General features: G+C 38.9%; 1 protein-coding gene across 4 annotated transcripts in view; it reads left to right on the top strand.

Moving 5' to 3' along the window:
• The window catches only part of APBB1IP (amyloid beta precursor protein binding family B member 1 interacting protein), a 68,034-nt gene that overhangs the window by 25,160 nt on the left and 23,605 nt on the right, over positions 1 to 19,269 (top strand). For all 4 annotated transcript variants that reach the window (XM_061997266.1, XM_061997265.1, XM_061997264.1 and 1 more), the window contains 5 exons: positions 1,053 to 1,130; positions 3,677 to 3,836; positions 7,330 to 7,451; positions 14,731 to 14,805; positions 15,997 to 16,140. In XM_061997266.1, the coding sequence (XP_061853250.1) occupies positions 1,053 to 1,130; positions 3,677 to 3,836; positions 7,330 to 7,451; positions 14,731 to 14,805; positions 15,997 to 16,140 (579 nt within the window). The remainder of the gene's footprint in view (positions 1 to 1,052; positions 1,131 to 3,676; positions 3,837 to 7,329; positions 7,452 to 14,730; positions 14,806 to 15,996; positions 16,141 to 19,269) is intronic.

Here is a 19,269-nt window from a genome sequence, read left to right as displayed (position 1 = left end):
TTAGCCTTATCAGCTATAGGGGAAGCTTCTGGCAACTCTTTGTTTAAAGAAGCCACCCTTGTAGTCCCCCTCCGCTACCAAAACCTGGCCCTGGCGAAGCCAGTACACAGTCAAACCACAGTTGAGCTGGTTACTTGCTGTCCAAAATGTGCTTTTCCAACTCTATATGTGATTGGGGTACACTACTGGAAGATAGATGGCAAAAAGAAACCATCACAATCTGCATATCAGTCAGAGGCAGCAGTAGTCACTGACATCTGGTACATGTAGCCAAAACTCTCAGCAGCTGGGAATCCAGAGTCTTCTTGGATCACAAACCTCACCGATATTAAGAGAGAGGCACAATATTGGTACAACTGTTTTGTGAAAGAGCTGATACTGAGATTTTTAGGAATTTTACTGTAGCATTCATCAAAAGCTGGAATGAACTTGAGTGCTCTATATAACTGTGTCTGTTAGCATGAATAGCTCTATTACTAGAATTAAAAGTCACGACACCATCCATTTCAAGGAGGTGTTCCTCTCAGTGAATATGTGTGCAGTAAGAGCTCATATGTGGCAAGTGAAATAGTTCAAGTAAATTAATGTACTTAAAGGGTAAAATTGTATGTGATATAACTGCAATCTAAGTTTTCAGTAAGATCCTAAAAACTCTAGTTCTCTAAACCCTGTGGAGAGAGGGGTTTTTGTCCCAAGCGGCTGCATTCACAGTGCTGTTTCATTCAGGCTAGATCTTTCATCTTCTCTTTTGCATCAGCTGTAGCCTATATGAAACATGGGAGAGTCCAGTTCTCAGGCATTCCTGTAGTCTTTGAGAAACAGGTATGTAAGGACTGTACTTGGAAACAAAAGGAAAAGCTGGATTTGTAAACCAAAGCTTTGGCTGGAGGATATTAGATCGAGGAAAGCTGGGGAGTCCCTGTAACTGGGAAGTTTCCCATGACAAGCTTTACATCCTGCATATAAATAACAAGAAGTAACTCTTTTCAGGTAAACATAAATTTCTGACCTTACTTAACAAGAAGTATACCAAATATGTTGTGTCTTTTCAGGAAGAACAAGAGGCACAGGCTAAAGCTGACAAGATTAAACTTGCATTGGAGAAACTGAAGGAAGCCAAAGTTAAAAAGGTAGGCCTTAAAATAGTAAAATAATACTTTAAGAGCTACCAGCTAAGTGTCTATTATCTTCTCAGTAACTAAGTTATTGGAAAAAACTGATAGACTTTTTAATATTTTGTCTGTAACTTGAGACATCTAAAGATGTTCTGTGGAGCCATCTTATCATCTGCCTGAAGTCTCTGGGAGAATGCTACTTCTGAGGGACTTCTTTTTAAAAGGGCTTGGAAGGCTCTGCCTCTTTTCTTTTCTTGTGGTAAAGCCCACTGTTATGATAGGTTGCTTTCTCTAGTGATGTGTACATAAAAATGTTGCCTATTTATGCTGTGCTAATTCCAGAAGTATTAAACTTCTCTGCTAGAGTGGATATGGGTTTAGATAATCGCAATTAAATTAACGAAGGTCTTCTTACTAAATCTTTTCACAGCAGTGTAGTAATGTTCAAGGATAATAGAAATTATTTTAGACCAACAGTTAGAAGTCCTCCAACCAGTGTCTACACAGTGCTGCAATATGCCCTGTTTTCACTGTTGCTCAATTAAGAGATGGAAAGTGCTGGAGATCAGAGCCCATAGAGTTTCCAAGAATTGAAGCTTTACAATAAATTTGGAGATGTCCAGACTTGAGGTAGTTCCCAGAGTACACTTTACATTGAAGTACAAATGCAACTTCAGAGAGAATGTGTTGGGTGGATTTCACCAGTGTAGTCTTTGGAACACTCTATGAGTAAACTTATGACTTCTCATTGGTCATCAGACTCTTTTGAACCATAGGGTAGAAGTAAGGCTTAATCTTCATGTGACTATGTCACTGTAATGAGATTACTGTTCATCTTGCACTCTAAATTGACTAAATGGCTGTCAAAAAAACTAGTCTTCTCTCTTTTACCAAAAGCGAAGGGCAGAAGCCAGAGAGCACAGTGAAAAGCAAGCTCACAGCCTTGGACTTGAGGACAGTAGACTTTGGCTTCTTTGAATATCTGCTGGAGGGAGGAGAAGCCCAAGAAAACTGGTTAATATTCAAGGATAACTTCCTCCAAGCTCAACAGAGTTCCATCCCAATGAATTAAGGGCCATGAAGATGATTAAGAATCTGGAGAATCTCTCCTAGCAAGAAAGACTAGGAGAGCTGCAACTGCGTAGCCTAGAGAAGAGATGGCTCCGGGGAGATCTTGTCAATCTATAGAAATACCTGAAAGGAGGATGCAAAGAGGACAGAGCCAGGCTCTTTTCATTGGTACCCAATGACAGGACCAGAGCAATGGGCACAAACTGAAATACAGGAGATTCTATCAGAACATCAGGAAGCATTTTTTTTACTGTGAGAGTAGCTCAGCACTTGCACAGGCTTCCCTGAGAGGTTGTAAAGTCTTCATCCATGGAGATACTTTAAAGCCTTTTGGACAGGGTCATGGACAACAGGCTGTAGGTAGCCCTGCCTGAGCAGAAGATTGGACCAGATAACAACCATTCCAATCCCAAGCATTCTGTGAGCATTATGTTTGTTTCTGAGCAGTCAAGTAGAACCAGACAAAAATACCTTTTTTTTCGCAATACATGTTGTGGATTACATATGTACAACATTGCTTTTTCTCTCTGATCTGCACAGTGGCTCAGTTGCTTATTTTGGAAAGGGAGATACTTGCAAGGGTTAGAATCAAAGCAAATTCCTAGGTTTTTTTACATTTGCTTTTACTTTTCAGAGATAGTGTAGATTTTTCTCTTGGGAATCACGACCCTCTGATTCTGCCTGAACATTAGAAGAGATGGTCTCTATAGGACCAAAGCTTTTTAGGAACACATTTTAGAATAAAGGAGCTATTTGAGCAAAACTAAATGGATAAGTCTTCACAACAAGTTTCATTCTAGTTTCCATATACAGATCCTGTAGACATTTTCTAATGTTTTCAGTACTAATGGAATATTTTAAGTACTTGATTAGCAGTTCTTTATCACATTTTATATACTTCAGCATTTTCCTGCGCTGTTCAACTCTGAAAAGAAGTGTCCCGTTTCTCATTTAACAAATACTTCACAATATAAAGAAATAATGAATGTCTTAGGTTAATTTGGTCAATATAAGTAACTCATCTGTTTGTTTATTGCTGAGTGTTGGATACAGCCCATATATCTTAGTTCAGTCTGATTTGAGGTTAGTCTATTGGCATGGTAAGATTCTTGCATTCTTTTTCACATTTAAAACTGAACTTTCTGTGTTTCTAGGTTGAATTAAGGACACTGTCCTTTTGAACTTGCTTTCCTTATCAAGCACTTAATTGCAAATCTAGTAGATTTCAAGAAGATATTAATTTGGCAATTTCACCTTTCCTGAAGCCAAGATTCAATATCCTTTTTTGAGAAAAGAAAGATCTTTACATTCATGGCAATATAATGTGAAAGCTTCCAAGCGGTTTTATTCCCTCAGCTCACTGTGGGACAGGATACCTTTGAATCAGTAATAACCTTCAGCCTTAATCTTTCTTATCTATATTAGCAGATTCAGACTAGCCCTTTATGTGTGCCTGAAATTAACTGACTCTTCCGTGACTCTGTCCTCAGCTCGTTGTCAAGGTGCACATGTACGATAACAGCACAAAGTCGCTGATGGTGGATGAGCGGCAAGTGACACGGGATGTTTTAGACAATCTCTTTGAGAAAACCCATTGCGACTGCAACGTCGACTGGTGTCTGTATGAAATGTACCCAGAGCTGCAAATTGGTAAGTGGCTATATGTGACAGAGCATATAACAAATAGATATAGTGAGTCTGATGCTGTTGGTAATCTTCAAAAGGTAATGAATAACATTTCTCCTGCCCATTTGTCCACTGGTGTTGGAACATTGCAGTCTCCAAGATGAGGGATGCTGCAGGAGTGTACTTGGGTCATTTTTGCTGTAAAAGTGAGTCTTCCACTCATCTGCGCTGTGATCTGCAGAAGGCTCCTTGGCTACCCCCATTTCCATTATTCTCTTTTACACAAAATGAAAGTGACATGTGAAATTCACTATGTTTGTTAAGGCCGTGACACAAACACACCAGTACACAACTCTGCTCTTTGAAGAAAGGTGCAGTGCTGTCAGCAGACCGTTAGGTACTGACCAAACAAATGTTGTAATTAAACAAGACTGTCTGAGAAGCATTTCAGTCATTTTTAATGCTTTTCACTTCTGATAATAACTTTCTCAAGTGTAGTTGTGAAGAGGATATTGTCTCAAAGGGCTGCAGCTCTACTGGTAGTACCTTATGATTTAAGACGTAATTAACCTGGTCTCCAGGTCCCTAGGAAACAGCTGTGCAAAACTTACATATTGTTTGGTGCAACTTAATGAGTTTTGTTTCAGAAAGATTTCTAGACCCGATTAAGAATGGAGCAATCTCTAATTGTGAGTTATTTTGAAATCTTTTTGTTGTCCAGGCTGTAAAGGTATTCACATCAAAAGAAAAATTGCAACAACTTTCTTCCAGGGTTGCATTTCACCTAGAGAAATGGGAACTTGACAAACAACCTTTAGCATTCTCAGTTTACAGACTCTCAGCAGAGATGTAAACATCCACAAAGAAAGTTAAACTTCAATATTGCACTTTAAAAGAGCCACAGGAATAATCATCCTGCTAAACTAAAACAAAAAAAAGACAGAATATCTGGAGAAAACCTGACTGCTCATGAGTAGGAAGACACTCATCTGCTTGTAAGAACAGCAGAGACATTAACTGCCAATCTGTTCTTTCTACTCCATTAAGATGATACATGAAGAAGCATTGCTACATTCTTTTGTACCTGCTTATCTTAACTAAGGAAAGACTGGAAATGTCATTAGACCCTAGAAATGTCACAAATGTCACATTGAATAATTTTAGAGCGTTTTCTTGTCGTTGGAAGTTGCTCCCTCTGGTCTAGTGTGACTAGGAAAAACATCTCTGAGTGTTAGGATGATAGATTGTTTGCTGAATCTCCATAGTCATTAAAATGAATGTACTTGTGTTCCTTCATAATCTGGATAGACATTTTGAATTCCCCAATACACAATTAAAGCTGAAGGCATCAAGGAGATCATGTGCTACAAACACTGGGGGTTAATGTTTTGACTTCTTTCTTTTGTGAGTAAAAATTACTTGTGTTACCTCAGTCCTAGCTAATGCTAGATGCTTTGGGTTAGGGTATAGAAGTTACACTCATAATGAAAAAAACTGTTTTAAAAACCAAGCAGAGTAGGAAAGGAAATAAATAAGTAGTTGGTGTGGGAAAAATCTATGAACTCCAGATGCAGAGGTTTATCACAAGGTCCAAATCAGCTGGGAATGGAGCCTTTTTGTTTGTAGAAGAGAATTTCAGTGTGGATGGAATGGTATTCTGCTTCCAGTGCACAGCAACACACAGTTAATTTGTTCAAAATCAAAACAATGTGAGCTATTCTTTATTCTTGTCAGTATACTTCTTGGTAGTTGTAGATACCTCTATTACCATCAGCATGCTTAGAAGACCGGCTTTCCTGCGCATTGACTTTCTGCCTACGTTCCATGTTAGTATTCAAGAGAATAAAACTATGTTTACTTTTAAGAAGCAAATTTCAACAGCAAATATTTCAGACTGAACTGAAAATCAAAGCTAGTTTTATAGAAGTACCTTGACAGAGTGTTTTATCCATACTGTTCTTTTGAAAGATTATTATTGCAAATAAAGTAAACTACAGTTTTAGATTAGTTACAAGTTAAATATCAATAGTGAGATGGTGATGCAACACTGGTTGTACTTACCAGCATGTACTCTCTAATGAAGAGAATTGCTTTACAACAGACCTTTTTTTGTAACAGTAATTATAAAAAAGACCCTTCTGTGTATGGCAATATCATACCTTTTATACAAGAAAAGCCTGGTACTGGAAAGGAACAAACAAAAGTACGTGTGGCAAAAAAATAGTATTAAGTAGCTGGTGCTATGAGTATTATTTTATGTCTGTCCTGGACTGGCAAGTTACTGTTTACCCTTAAAACTGTTACTTGGCTTTTATATAGTACTTTATATTTACAGTGCATTGCAGAAGTGTCAGCTACCAAATGAAAAGTGTTCTGTTGCTTGTGTTAAAAGTTACTGTGTACATGTGAACTAGCCCTGAAGCTAATCTCATTTTGTGAATTTAATTACTTCAAAATTTGGTTTTGATGGGGCGTCCTGATCCCTTGTCAAAAGTATCAGGTAGTGTTAAAGTCTACAAAATATTATCTCCTGTTGTACTAAGCCAAGGAAGATGTGATTACCACAGAGCACTGAAATGGGAGTACCGCTGTTCCCAGGAAACTGCCAAAATCATACTGAAAATCAAGTGTGGGTGAATTCCCTGCCCTAATGCTGAATTTGTAGAAGAATGCGGCTTAAGTCTTTCCAAAATTACCTGTCAAATTATCCTCAATTCCTTTTCCTTCTGGAAGGGGTTTATGTGACTGTTCAGCTACTTTATACAAGTGAAACCACAGAAGAGACCAGAGTTACCTAACCTCAGCATAGCCTGTGGCTTTCCTGGGTGAAGGATCTGAGTTCAGATCGCTCAGGAAAGGAGAGAACTGTGTCTCCTGCTTCTCTGGTGTGAGGTTTTTAACTGCAGAGGTGCTGGGTGAAACAGTTTGTCTTCGTATTGGTTCTTGATCTGTCTTCTTATTTCCCCACTTTTGCTGTTTCTGTTTTTAAATACAGTTGCTTGAAACAAAATGTTTTATTTTCAGTACATAGAAATTATTCCTGCTGACAAAAGGCATTTTTTCATTTATTCCAATAAGTAAAGAGTCAAGGAAAGTTTTTACTGATTTCTTTTCAATTCAGTAGCCAAAGTGGCTACATACCACTCCACATCCCTTCCCTCCTCCTCCCCAGTCATACCGCAAACCTTTAAAACCAAAAGCAAACAAAAGCAGAAAGATATTGAGAGGGATGGATGTAACCATCTTGCCCTAGTGGGTCCTTCAGGCAACAGCACAGAGGTGCAGGAGGAATCCAGGAGCGTGCCAAAGCTATGTAAGGCATTTTCTGTAGCTGATTTGCTCATCCACATGACGCTACTTTTATGTGATTTTCCTCCCTTCTATGCAGTGGAGGAGAGTGCTGGACTGTCCATCTCTGAGCAAGCACTGAATAATGTTTACCTTCATACACAAGAATTTCTGCTGCCTCAGGAGAGGAGAGTTTGAGTGTCTTAACTTACCTTTTCTATCTCTCCAGAGAGATTTTTTGAAGACCATGAAAATGTTGTTGAGGTGCTATCAGACTGGACTCGAGACACTGAAAATAAGATTCTGTTTTTGGAAAAAAGTGAAAAATATGCTTTATTTAAAAATCCCCAGGTAAGCCAATGTGGTATTTGGATAAGAGTCCAAAATGATGTTGTTTAGTCTGTGTGCTGCTTTTTTGTGTTATTAATTTACTTTCAGCTCTGTCAATTTGGAATTGGAAAAAATCAAAACTTGTACTTTCAACAAAAGAAGAAGGAAAAAAAAAACAACACAGAAACAAACCAGAATTTTGACTCTACAGATTTGGAAATTAACACTTTCTGTTCTTTTCTGATACTACTTGGAATTCCTATCTGCAATGATAAAATGTGAAGTTGTCTGTAGTGGTAAAATGTGAAGCATCATTTCTCTACTGGTACAAGCTGTTGCTTGGGCACAGCTGTAAAAACCAGACCTTGGTCATTCCTACAAGTTTCTCCACTATTTCTACAGATGCAAACCAACTCTTCCTTAAAGGTCCAGTTTTTACTAGTTGAACGTGAAGCTTCATAAAGAGTAGTAATGAGAGTTTATCTAGATTTCATTTAGACTGGGGAGAATTGGGTGAATAGTAACTTGTGCACAATAATTTTGTTAAAAAAAAAAATCAGCACACTGAATTGCATCAAATCATTCAGAATAGATTTCTATACAATTTATTTCTTGTGATACATGGTCAAAACTGTATTTACAAACATCCTGGTACATACAGTTGATGGATTCTGGGGCAGCAGATCATTTTCCCTTGTCAGCAGTCTGTTAGCTCACTGAGCATCTGGCTTGTTCCTGAGGGTAGCAAGAGAAAAATGAGCAATTCAGCATTGCTGGAAAAATGAGTCATATTATAATTTGGCAACAAATCTTGCCAAGCTACTCATTAGGAAATTAGGGTATTTTTTTGGAATGAGCCAGTGTTTCAAATAAAACCTGCCGAGAGGAAGTTTCTTTCATTGATGTAACAAGTAGCCACAGTAAGGGAAGGAAAACTTCCCCAGCAGCTACATGCATTGATGTTGATTTTTTAATATGAAACAGCAAAGCCAAGTTTGGAAGTAAAATGTACATGATGATTCAAGATGTCATACTGTCTAATGCACAGAAACGTAATTAGCAGCAGAGGTTTGGTTGCACGTGTGATACATACGCTGGTGTTGGAATTTGGGCAAGTGGCTTAGGGCAAGGCTGTGAACCTCCCATAGGAGATGAATCTTTGATGAAGATTCTGGGCATTTTGATTGAAATGAACTTTGCAAATAAATGTGACCTAAACCAAAACCAGAATAAGAGGGTAGCTCTGTCCACACATTTCAGAACACACTGAGCTTGATCTGGACATGTTTGCATTCCTTGAGCTTCAGCCTTTCTGTGATTAAGCTCTAAAATGAACAGTCTAAGAAACTAGATCAGTTACAACTATCACTATTGAATATTTTGCCAATAATAAACTCTAACCATCTGTCAGGCTTAGTGAATTTAAACAGTGTGAGACAAGCAGAATAGTACAGTCACATCAGTGGTTTGTCTTCTTGGCAGAAAAGAATTGGTATTGTACAGACAGAGCTCACGCTATATAATGAAACATGGTAAAACACATAATCTAGTCAGTCTCTGAAAAGGTAAACCAAGGGGAAATGCTGAGCTGGTGGGGGGCAGGGTGTATTATTACCAAACTAACTGCTTATCAATGGGAAACTGAAATACAGTGCACCAATACTGTATTCTCAATGTATTCAGCCTCCTCTTCCTAGCATGGTCAAGCTTGCCTCATAAACTCATTTTGTGAGTACAGAAATTACTGAATGCTTGTTTTTTGACACAGACAGTGGTGGGAATGCAGCAGCAGTTGAATTCCTTGTTGGTCTTATTTAGTACTCATTCTGTCAGACGTTCTCAGTGGAGATCTCACAGTTCTGTAATATGCAGATATTTTTCTGGTAAAAAAAGAGGCAAATTCCAAAAGTGGCCAGGTGCCTACAATTTGTTCTTAGACAAATTAGTGATATAAAATTTTAATTAGAGAAGTTTGATGCAGTTAAATGCCTTAAAACAATTATAAATATGTCCAGGGGCTTGCTAACACAAGCGAACTACTGGAGAAGGTGTATGAACTGTGCCAGTATTCATTGTTTCCTTCTGTGAACTAGTTATATAACTGGTATAGGTTAAACAACAACTAATTAAACATATTTCATTTCCTAAGGAGGAACTGAGGTTTTTAAATGCAGGGTTTATCCTCTATGTATGTGCTAGCAACTTGCTGCTGAGCTAATGCCAGTGGTGGTTTGTAAAGGTGGTATTCTTATTGTATAGTACTCTCTAATATTTTACTGCAGCTTTGTTTCTGAAAACATGTTTTTTAAGCATTTAGATTACATTTGAGAAAAAGCACCTGCAAAATCCTCATGTGTCACCTCCTTCACAAAGACAGGCACACTTTTCCCTTTCCTTACCGTGATATTATTTTCCCCTGCAGGGGACTCACAGTAAAAGACTGTTCAGTGAATGGCATCAGTGACTCATCTACAGAGATGAAGTGTCACAAGTCTGTGACTAAAGAGTGAAACAAAAGTACATATTGGTACATGTGCAAATAAAGGAAACCTTTATAACATAGGAAAGCTGATGCTTTGTCATGCAGTTAAGTGGTGATGTGCTTGACTCTTGAAAAGAAAGGTTGTCAGGTCTCAACACCTCTTCCAAAAGCTTAAAGAATAATTCTCATCTAAAAGGAACTCTTAGAAAAATGTAGGAAATACTTTTGCTTCATTTAAACAGGGTTATTTGTAAGGGACAGTTGAATCTAAATTCACTGTAAATGAGAGTCACACTCTTAGAACACTATTTGATTGTCACAGAATCACAGAATGGAAGGGACCTACTTATGTATTTCCTTTTGCTGGTATGAGCAGGCAGAATAAATTCAAACTGCAGATGACACCACATGCATGTGAGGCTTGTTTATTTGTGGTTTTTAATTATTAGCTTTGGACAGTATTTATGAAAATTAATGAAAATCTGTGCAGTGAGTACTTCATGCTTTGGCTCCATCATTCGTATACTGAGTTGTTCTTCTGCTTCTCCTGAAAAACAAGAGTCCTAAACAGCCTTAGAAGGGGGTAGAGTGAGAATTTTTAATGTCTTTCCTAACAGGACAGCTGTAGTGAGTTTCATGCTTCAGTATTTAGTTTGAAGTTAGTGAAACTGGGCTAGTATCCACCACGTATTACTTTTTAACACTTTGGCCACCTTTATGAATCACTGGGGGTGGGGGGGTTGTCTCCACTGTTACCAGTGAAGGAAGCATAGAAGGATGGTAGGGAACCTGATTATTGACTGTACTGGCAAATGCACAAAGAAATACAAGTAAGAAAAAGGAAGTGTTTTTCACTGTACTCCCACTGCTTAGTAATCTTAATTTCTCTATTTAGTGTATTTCAGACTATGATATAGTTTCAAGTTGAAGATACTACTTCAATACATATTTTTCTTTTTCTACCTTGGGACTGTAAGTCTTTACACATTTGAACCACTTTGCAGGTGACTTTTAATCAGCCTATTAAGTGCTTTGCTCTTAGCTGCATCCTAGCTTAGGTTCATCTTTCATTTGTTCCACGTTCCCCTCTCTTAAAGGAAGACCATCACCCTTAAGACATGAAAAGTCTGTTGTGGTGATTTATTCAAATGTTAGAAAGTCAAGTAAACAGTTGAAAATCAGGTTTTTGGGCCTTCAAAGGAACTTTGCCTTAGCTTCATTTGTTTATATATGTTTGTGATCTGCAGAGAAATTACAGGTATCTTCTAATATTTTTAATATGCTTTTTTTTTTTAGTGGACACACCATGATCCAGGTTGCAGATATAACTGTGTTGTGTTTTACTTTTTCCTGTACAAACCATACTGCATTCAGTGTGCAGTTGCCATGGACTGAAATAGGATGAAATAGCAGCTTGCCAGTTCTTGCCTCCTTCTGGGTGCAGTTTGGATGAAGCTAAACAGGCAGCTCGTTGCAAAGACAGTCAGGAGCACAGAGCAGCTACCTTGTTTGCTGCACGTTGTCTGATCTGTGCTGTTGTGGACCTTGCAGATCTTCTGGAAAAACAGTTTCAATAGCTTGAAAGCAAAAATGCAACCTAAGCAGAAAGAGGGCAGAGGCAGGTTGCTGCCTTGAACACCTTTTTTTTTTTGCCACACACTGACAAGTAGCTGCTACGTTCCAGCTTGGATGAGGCTGTGTGTGAAAGATGAAAGGTATGAGAGAGGTGCTGTTTCATTTAGGAAGTTATTTTGGATAAATGTAGAGATGTGGAACACTGATCAGAAAGTTTGGTAGTGCAGTAGTTAAGACTACTGTTTCTACCATGACCCAAATTTGATCTACTTACATGCCACCAGAGATGTTCTTTGAAACTACTGAAAACACCTTCTGTCTTCCCCTGTTTAAAGGTTATACAGTGAAGAGAGAGACAGCCTTATTTTTTTTAATTACTTTTTTTACCTTCCTTTCCACATCAAAGAAGATGACTGTATCCCTGAGTGGAAAGGGTGTGTACATAGACTAGTGGTACTTTACAGTGCAAAGTACAAAATTAACTGCAGCTGGCTATAAAATCTTTACAGGATTTTCTTTTGTGCATATGGAATTTTCTATTAATGTAAAGCCATAGACATAGTCATCAGCTAGTTTTGCCACTGACCTGTGTAAACACAGGAGGAAAGGCTGGTATAATGCCTCTTAAGGATGTCATACCCAGCTAATAGTACATGTCAAAATGGCCACTGTAGCTCAGCATTAGTTCCAGTCAGGCAGAATGGCATGGGGGAGCAACTGGCTTTGTGTCAACTTCAGCTGGTCTGAGGTATGTAGACACAGTGAATAATTCAGCAGAAACACTAAGACTCATCATCTCTGAGCAAACAAAGCAAACGTAATGACAAAGTGTGCTAGCACATTTTTTTTTGTTAACCCTTTGTGTTTGCTTTCTTATCAACTCAAGAGGATGAATCCATCCTGTCAAGTAAGAACAGCTGCCTATCTAGATAAAGAAATTGTTTTTTGAACATAAAAAATAGTTTATTCTCAAATCTGTAGACATGTGCAAAGAGCTGCCCTGTAGCCACATTTTGTAACATTAATACTCTAAGTGGTTCTGCTCTGGCAGAGGTGTTGGACTAGATGGTCTTTCGAGATCCCTTCCAGCCCTTGAGATTCTGTAATTCTATGATTAATGAGTTGACATCACAAACCAAACATGTGTTTCCCTGTCTTGTCCTCAGACAGGAAAGAACTTGCCTTTTATCATGACCTTTGACTACTGGACTTGGAATGACCTCTTGTGGACACATGTGATTTGCCTCCTATGGGAGGAATGCTTCTGATCAAAAATCAGAGACCACACAGTGATCAAACAAGTACAGTGTACAGTCTGCTCCTCAGGTTTTTAGCCACTGACAAATAATAAGTACCATGTACATCCAGATTTCAGAGCAGAGACATAAAGGAGGTAATCAGTAATGAAATGGGTGTTGATAGGTGAAAGATGACAATGTACATCTGTGTAACATTGGTGACAGAGCCATTTCCCTAATGAAAAAGCTGTATTGTTAGACATCTAGCATAGATATCATTACAAACTTTCTCTCTTTACCATTGATGGTGTCAGTACAGGGTGGTCTGTGTTTCTGCTAAATAAATGCCAGATGCCTGAATGTGAATCAGCTGTAATCAGAGGAGCTTTGTTTTCTTATTATCAGTGCTGAAGGCTGATTGAGAAGAATGAATGAGCTCCCCATGGTAGTAAAGCTGATGAGCGTGGGCCTTGTTGAGCCATTGTTAAGGTGTACTTGCTTTGATGAATCTTCCTTGTGTGTTTTAAGGGTTGTAGTTTGTTTTTATAATGATCTCCAGAAGAAGAAGGCTTACAACTTGTGTGTTTCTCTGCCTTCCAAATCAATCCTGAAGTCCTGAGGCCCAACCCTGACTAACTGGGTTGCCCTTTGAGGTTTCTCTTGATAACTTCATTGATGCAAAAGTGGGTGAGACAACATCAAACCAGTAGTGCTGCCTGTCAAGAAGAGCTCTGGCTTGTGTACAGAGGTCTTGGTTGCAGCTGCTTAAAACAGTATCTTTTTTTTTCAGTGGGATGAGTGGAGCATTGTCAGTCACACCCGTGATTCTGGCCTGCATAGGTAGGCATTGTTGTATGGGTTGTGCAGAGAACATGCTTTTAACCAGGTTTTGGTTTGAGCTGGTTTGGGTTTTTTCCACTGTGAATGCTGTCTTCAGATGTAGTCACAAAGCTGTGGTCCTTAGTATTTACTCACCTTCCTCTGTGGACTAAAACTGTGTCCAGGCAGTCTGGAGCCAGTTCCGTGCTGCCGCGTGTCCTGGAGAAGAGCATTGCTTCATCTCCTAGCATAACTGTCTTGTATTAAATGTTCAAGTTTCTTACGTTCATACCACAGATATAGCATTAGCATAGGCCAGCTGTGTTTCTGATATCCACTGTCTGGCTTAATGAGAACTTTTAAGAAAGCAGTTTTTAAAGAACTGGTTTTGAGGTCATCCACACCTCTTCCTCTTCCTCTCCTAGTACCCCTCCAAAAACCGTCTCCTCTTGCCTTCTGTCAGACTGCTGTTCACAGCACTGCTTGAGAAAGAAGATGTGGTTGTGTGGAAGAGCAAGGTTTCACTTCAGATAAACCTTGTTGTGGTAAACATGGCATACTGGCAGGGCACGTTTGTTGCTTGTTTGTTTCTTTCTTACACTGTAGCAACAGCATGTTCATTTACACACTTCTTGTTTGTCTTTTGGTAATGTTTGCATTTACGTTGCAGTTTAGTCCTTGTGGAGTTCTAAACACCTAAATATGTTGCCCCATTCTCATACTCTTGACACATGAAAAAACAGAGAGATAATAAGTCAGATAAATTTAGATTTCTTCCTACAGAATTACTGAAGAATTAGGGAATTATGAGTACATTTTAAGTAGGTGGCTTTCCAAATTTGTCATGTTGTTATCATCTTGTCTATTTCCTAGGCAATGGTGTTTGTGTCCTTTGTTCTGCAAACTTGGTTTTTTGAGAAAGACAAACCAGTACTCTTTCATGAGGCTGTATATACACAGGCAAAAGTAATTTTGTAGTTTCAAAATAAAGAGTTAAAACTCATGAGCAGGCAGCTGTAATTAGAGTTTTCTATAAGAAGAGTCCATAAGCATCTGCTCTTGCATCTGCTGGCTTGGATATTCAGTATTAAAAAGACTGAGCAACTATTGAATGGATTTGTAGTGATTTAGTTACTTGTATTGCTGTCTTTATAATGAACATCAATTTCTTTTGTGTCTTAACCAGAATTTCTACCTGGCAAACAAAGGGAACAGTGAACGCAAAGAAATGAATGATAAGAACAAAGAGGCCTTACTGGAGGTAAGCCACTTTCCTAGGATGATGATGCAAATGTCAGCAAAAGTGTATCTGCTCTGCAACAACAGCATTTAGTTCTTTGTGGGCAAATGTGTAATAACAGGAAGCTCTGTGATGGTTGGTGTCTTCATGTCTGAGGATTTTCCTCTGCATCTGCTACTGACATTAAAAATGTAGATTGTATCCCCTATCAGAGAAATTAAATGATGGGAAATTATTGTGATGTTATAGACCCCAATGCCATGAAACATTTTTACTTAGTGTTTCTATGAAGAGTAATGCCATGATAACAATAAAAGCAGTGTTATGCCAATATGAATTAAAGAAAACAGCCCTTAGGCCAGCCCTTGTGACTTTATAGTGCTAGTAACACTGATCAGTAGCAAACAGTTATCTTTGGGGTAAGGTACATGTACTTCTCACTACCTCACATTTTCTGTTGTAGAACAGTTAATAAAGAACCTTTACGTGTTTACAGAAAGTCTGTTTAGCCCCTGGCCTTTCCTAATGTCTTACTTCAGTAGTTTGAGAGAAAAAAAACCCAGAGCTATATGAAAGAAAAGATTATCACAGTTCTCCTGGAAACCGCTTTGACTGTTACCAAAGTTTACAAAGGAAATGCTGTTCTCAGGTGACTGAGGATTCCCATTTCAAAATCAATGCGTCTCCTGAAGTCAACCAGCAGAAGTCCTGGCAAATTCTGAATGAGAACTTAAAGTGATAAGTGTGTTGGCATTAAAAATTACCCAACAGTAGGTCCTTAAGCAAACAATGCATTATATTTGTTTAAACTGTGTTGTAAATGCTAATGTGTATTTTTGAAGTGAAGGCAGAGACTGGGGGGCATTTTTTTCCTTCAGCTGTTTTTAGAGATCTAAACAGTTTCTAAAGAGTCCCTCTACAGAAATATTTCTCTACAGAATGGATACAGCAATAGAGAAAAAAAACAGCAGCAGTACCAACCATTCTGTTTCATTGCCTTCACTGAGCACATGTATGTCTACTTAAACGAGTCACCATGTTAGCTTGGAAAAGTTTTTCCAAGGTGTTCATCTGCTAAGTGCACTCTCTGTGTTCATCTGTTGACTGTCAACAGAAAATGTCTTTATTTTTCAAGGGAGCATTTTTTCAGGGATACCTATAGACTTGTGTTTAAATGAATTTATTTTGTGTATGATTATTCTTGTTGCACAGGAAAGCTTCTGTGGGACATCTGTCATTGTGCCAGAACTTGAAGGGGCCCTTTATTTAAAAGAAGATGGAAAAAAGTCATGGAAGAGGCGTTATTTTCTTCTACGAGCTTCTGGAATTTATTATGTACCCAAAGGAAAAACCAAGGTCAGGAAGCTAAATAATCCTTTTAGCAATAAAACAATTCATGGAGGTGAAAGTGAAGAACTCCCAAGGTGACATTTTAAGAGTACTGTGTGGTGCATCTGAGGGGGTTGGGGTTTTTTTTTGTTTAACTACAGCACTTGTGCAAATAATAGAATGTAGTCACTGAATCCTGCCACGTTTCTCTCTTTTTGACTTCTGTGGATAGATAAAAGTGTTAATGAAGTAGCACCCCTCTGGAAGAAAGGAAAACAGCACAGCACCCTTCAGCTGGTGGTGTGCTGCCAAAATGCTTTGCTGCTAGATGGGCTCCCTGTGGAAGAATCTTTTTAAAAGTTCTCAAGTAGCCTAATTTCTTATCACAAAAAAGGTGGGATTTCACTGTTAATACTGGCTTTCTGTGCCAGTAGCCGGCATGCAGAAATACTATACATTTTTTCCTACAGTGATCTTTACCTTGAGAATGTATTGTGCCTTTTAAGGCTTTTTTAAGGCTGCCCTTTGTGTAGAAAGAAATGAGACAGAGCCATCCATCTGACCAGATCAAATGCGCTGACATTTAGTGTTGCGAAATGCATAGTCTGAATTGCCAGCACTAGACATGCAAAGGGACCCTTGGCTGTGTTGCATGTAAGGGTGGCTGGATTCTGATGAGGCAGAGTGGTGGCTTCTGGGACTGTTGAGGTTTCTTGGGGTTTTTTTATATTCTGAAAATCATTTCTGTTACCACTTACAGTTCTGCTAATGCTTCATGTTTGAAAATTCTGGTGCTGCTGATGGACCTCTCCTGTTATGACTTGTGCTGTGACACTTTATTGTTCTGCTATCCCCTGACTAAATTATAAAGGGGGGAAAAAAATGATAGCTTGTAAAGATATGCTGTGCTGCTGCTCCAATGACCTGTTTATAACCAAATCTCAGTGAAACACAGACCTAAATTTACCTTGCTGCTTTCACAGTAATTTATTTTGACTTTACCTGGCCCTGCGATAGCGGCTTTCAACCCTGAAATCATGTTGCACTCACACAACATCCTATCAATTAGGAGGTAGAATGCTATTTGGAAGGCACTTACGGTGGAAAGAGTGTAAGAATAATCAAATGAAAAGTCCATATTGGCCACTTCTTTGTAGCCTGCCTCCAACAATGGCCAGTAGCACAGTGCCAAAGAAGGGCAAGCACATACTGACAGTTACCCAGCCAGTTACCCAGCTTTTCTTCATCATCCACTGATGTGCTTTTTGATGACATTCTTTTTTTCAGGTGATAGACTACAAAGGAGCTCAGGATGGAGCCAGGCAGTGTCTTTGTAACAGCTGTTTAACACTTTGTTGTCTGTTACTTGTTACAGCCTGTGCACCACCCTACCTATAACTGAGCCATTTTAAAGAACTATGTGAATGCTTCAAACTCTCCACATTAGTAACTCAGCTGCTCACAGGGACTGAGCATCTTGAATATGATTCTTTAGGGGATAGTTACAGCTCTTTAGAATGGTACTACAGTCAGCTGTTCCCTCCTGCTTCTGTAACAGCCTTCAGCAAAAGGATGCATATGTCCAAGCCTTGGCCATTCCAGAGAAAATCGAGTCCCTTAGCTCAAATTTATGGTTAGTGGTGATTTAAGTGAGTTACTGGACACTATATTGGAACTGCTGAAGCTCAGGTACATGTGAGATTACTATGAAAGACACTAATCCTAAGATTACTCATCAATAATCCTGAGATTACTGTGCAGACAGTAATCTCTGGGAGATGCACAGAGTACAGGGAGGGTACTTAAACATCTTAAAGCACTGCAGCAGAGTTCAGTAGAGTTCTTCAGACAAAGTCCTTAAATTATGAGTTCATCCCATGTCAGAGTGGTTTGAAGAATGCATATGCACTTTGCTGCAGTCATTCACTTGTGGGTAGAATGATATTTCATTGAGGTAAAGAAATAAACAGTGAATAACAATGTCTTCAGCCGCTGCAGCTGTTTTGAAATTCATCATGTTATCATGTTTTCGGTTGTTAAATAAACCCACAGAAGTCTGGCATACCTTTGCACTCTGTGTTGGCTATAAAATACATTGCAAATGTGACACAAGATAATCTTACACACATATCTTTGATGGGTTTTGTTGTTTGGTTTGGGCTTTTTTTGTTAATAGACCAGGCAGCAGCCACCACTGCTGTCTTAATTTCTTCCTGCAGCATTACTCTACTTACATCCCACCCGAAGAGATGCTTTTAATGGACAAGATCACAAAACAGTTGCATCAGAATTGATGATCTGATTTTAAAATTTATCAGTTGTGTTGCTTTGTCACATTAACCTAGAAATAAGTGCCTTAGTCTCATGTAAACATTAAATCCTGAAGTAGAAAAAAATAACAACTGCATTCATATTGCTCTGAATTGCCATTACCTGGTTCACAAAGGAAAGGAACAACTCACTATGCTGTATGGATCTGAGAGTGTTTAGGAGACTATGAAGTCTTAGGTCCACACAGTCAATGACAAAATTGAGAGAGGGGAGAGAGAGCACTGAGAGAAGCCCAGTGTATGTACAGTACAGAGTGTTTGCTATCCCCACAGATCTTACTTGCAAACTCCGCTTGTAAATAAACCCGACTGACAGAATCTTAAGGGCTGGAAGGCACCTCGAAAAATCATCCAGTCCAACCTCCCTGCCAGAGCAGGACCACCTAGAGTAGGCCATACAGGAACTCATCCAGGTGGGTTTGGAATGTCTCCAGAGAAGGAGGCTCCATAATCCATCTGGGCAGCCTGTTCCAAAGCTCCCTCACCCACACATTTCCTTGTATTTCTTTAGAACCTCTGCTGTTCCAGCCTATACGCATTGCCCCCAAGGACATATTGTAATGAAAGTAACAATAACAACATAGAAAAACCATCATATGCTGAAAGCAAACCTCATTTTTAAGGGATAGAGAGGGTTTGTTGTTTGTCATTCTCTTTTCTTTTTTCACAATTTCCTGATTTCTCAGTTTAGCCAACCGTGACCATGTGACATGGCCATTTTGCATTTCCACTCAAAGGATTGCAATAGTTCTGCTTTGTGTGCAGAATTCTGCACAGAGAAGTGTGCCGGCAACAAAACCCTGTTACTTTACCAGCATACTGTGAA

This window comes from Colius striatus, chromosome 5, assembly GCF_028858725.1.
Source record: "Colius striatus isolate bColStr4 chromosome 5, bColStr4.1.hap1, whole genome shotgun sequence".
Lineage (NCBI taxonomy): Eukaryota > Metazoa > Chordata > Aves > Coliiformes > Coliidae > Colius > Colius striatus.
The sequence above is the reverse complement of the archived record's forward strand: the minus strand, read 5'-3'. Positions and strand labels throughout refer to the sequence as shown.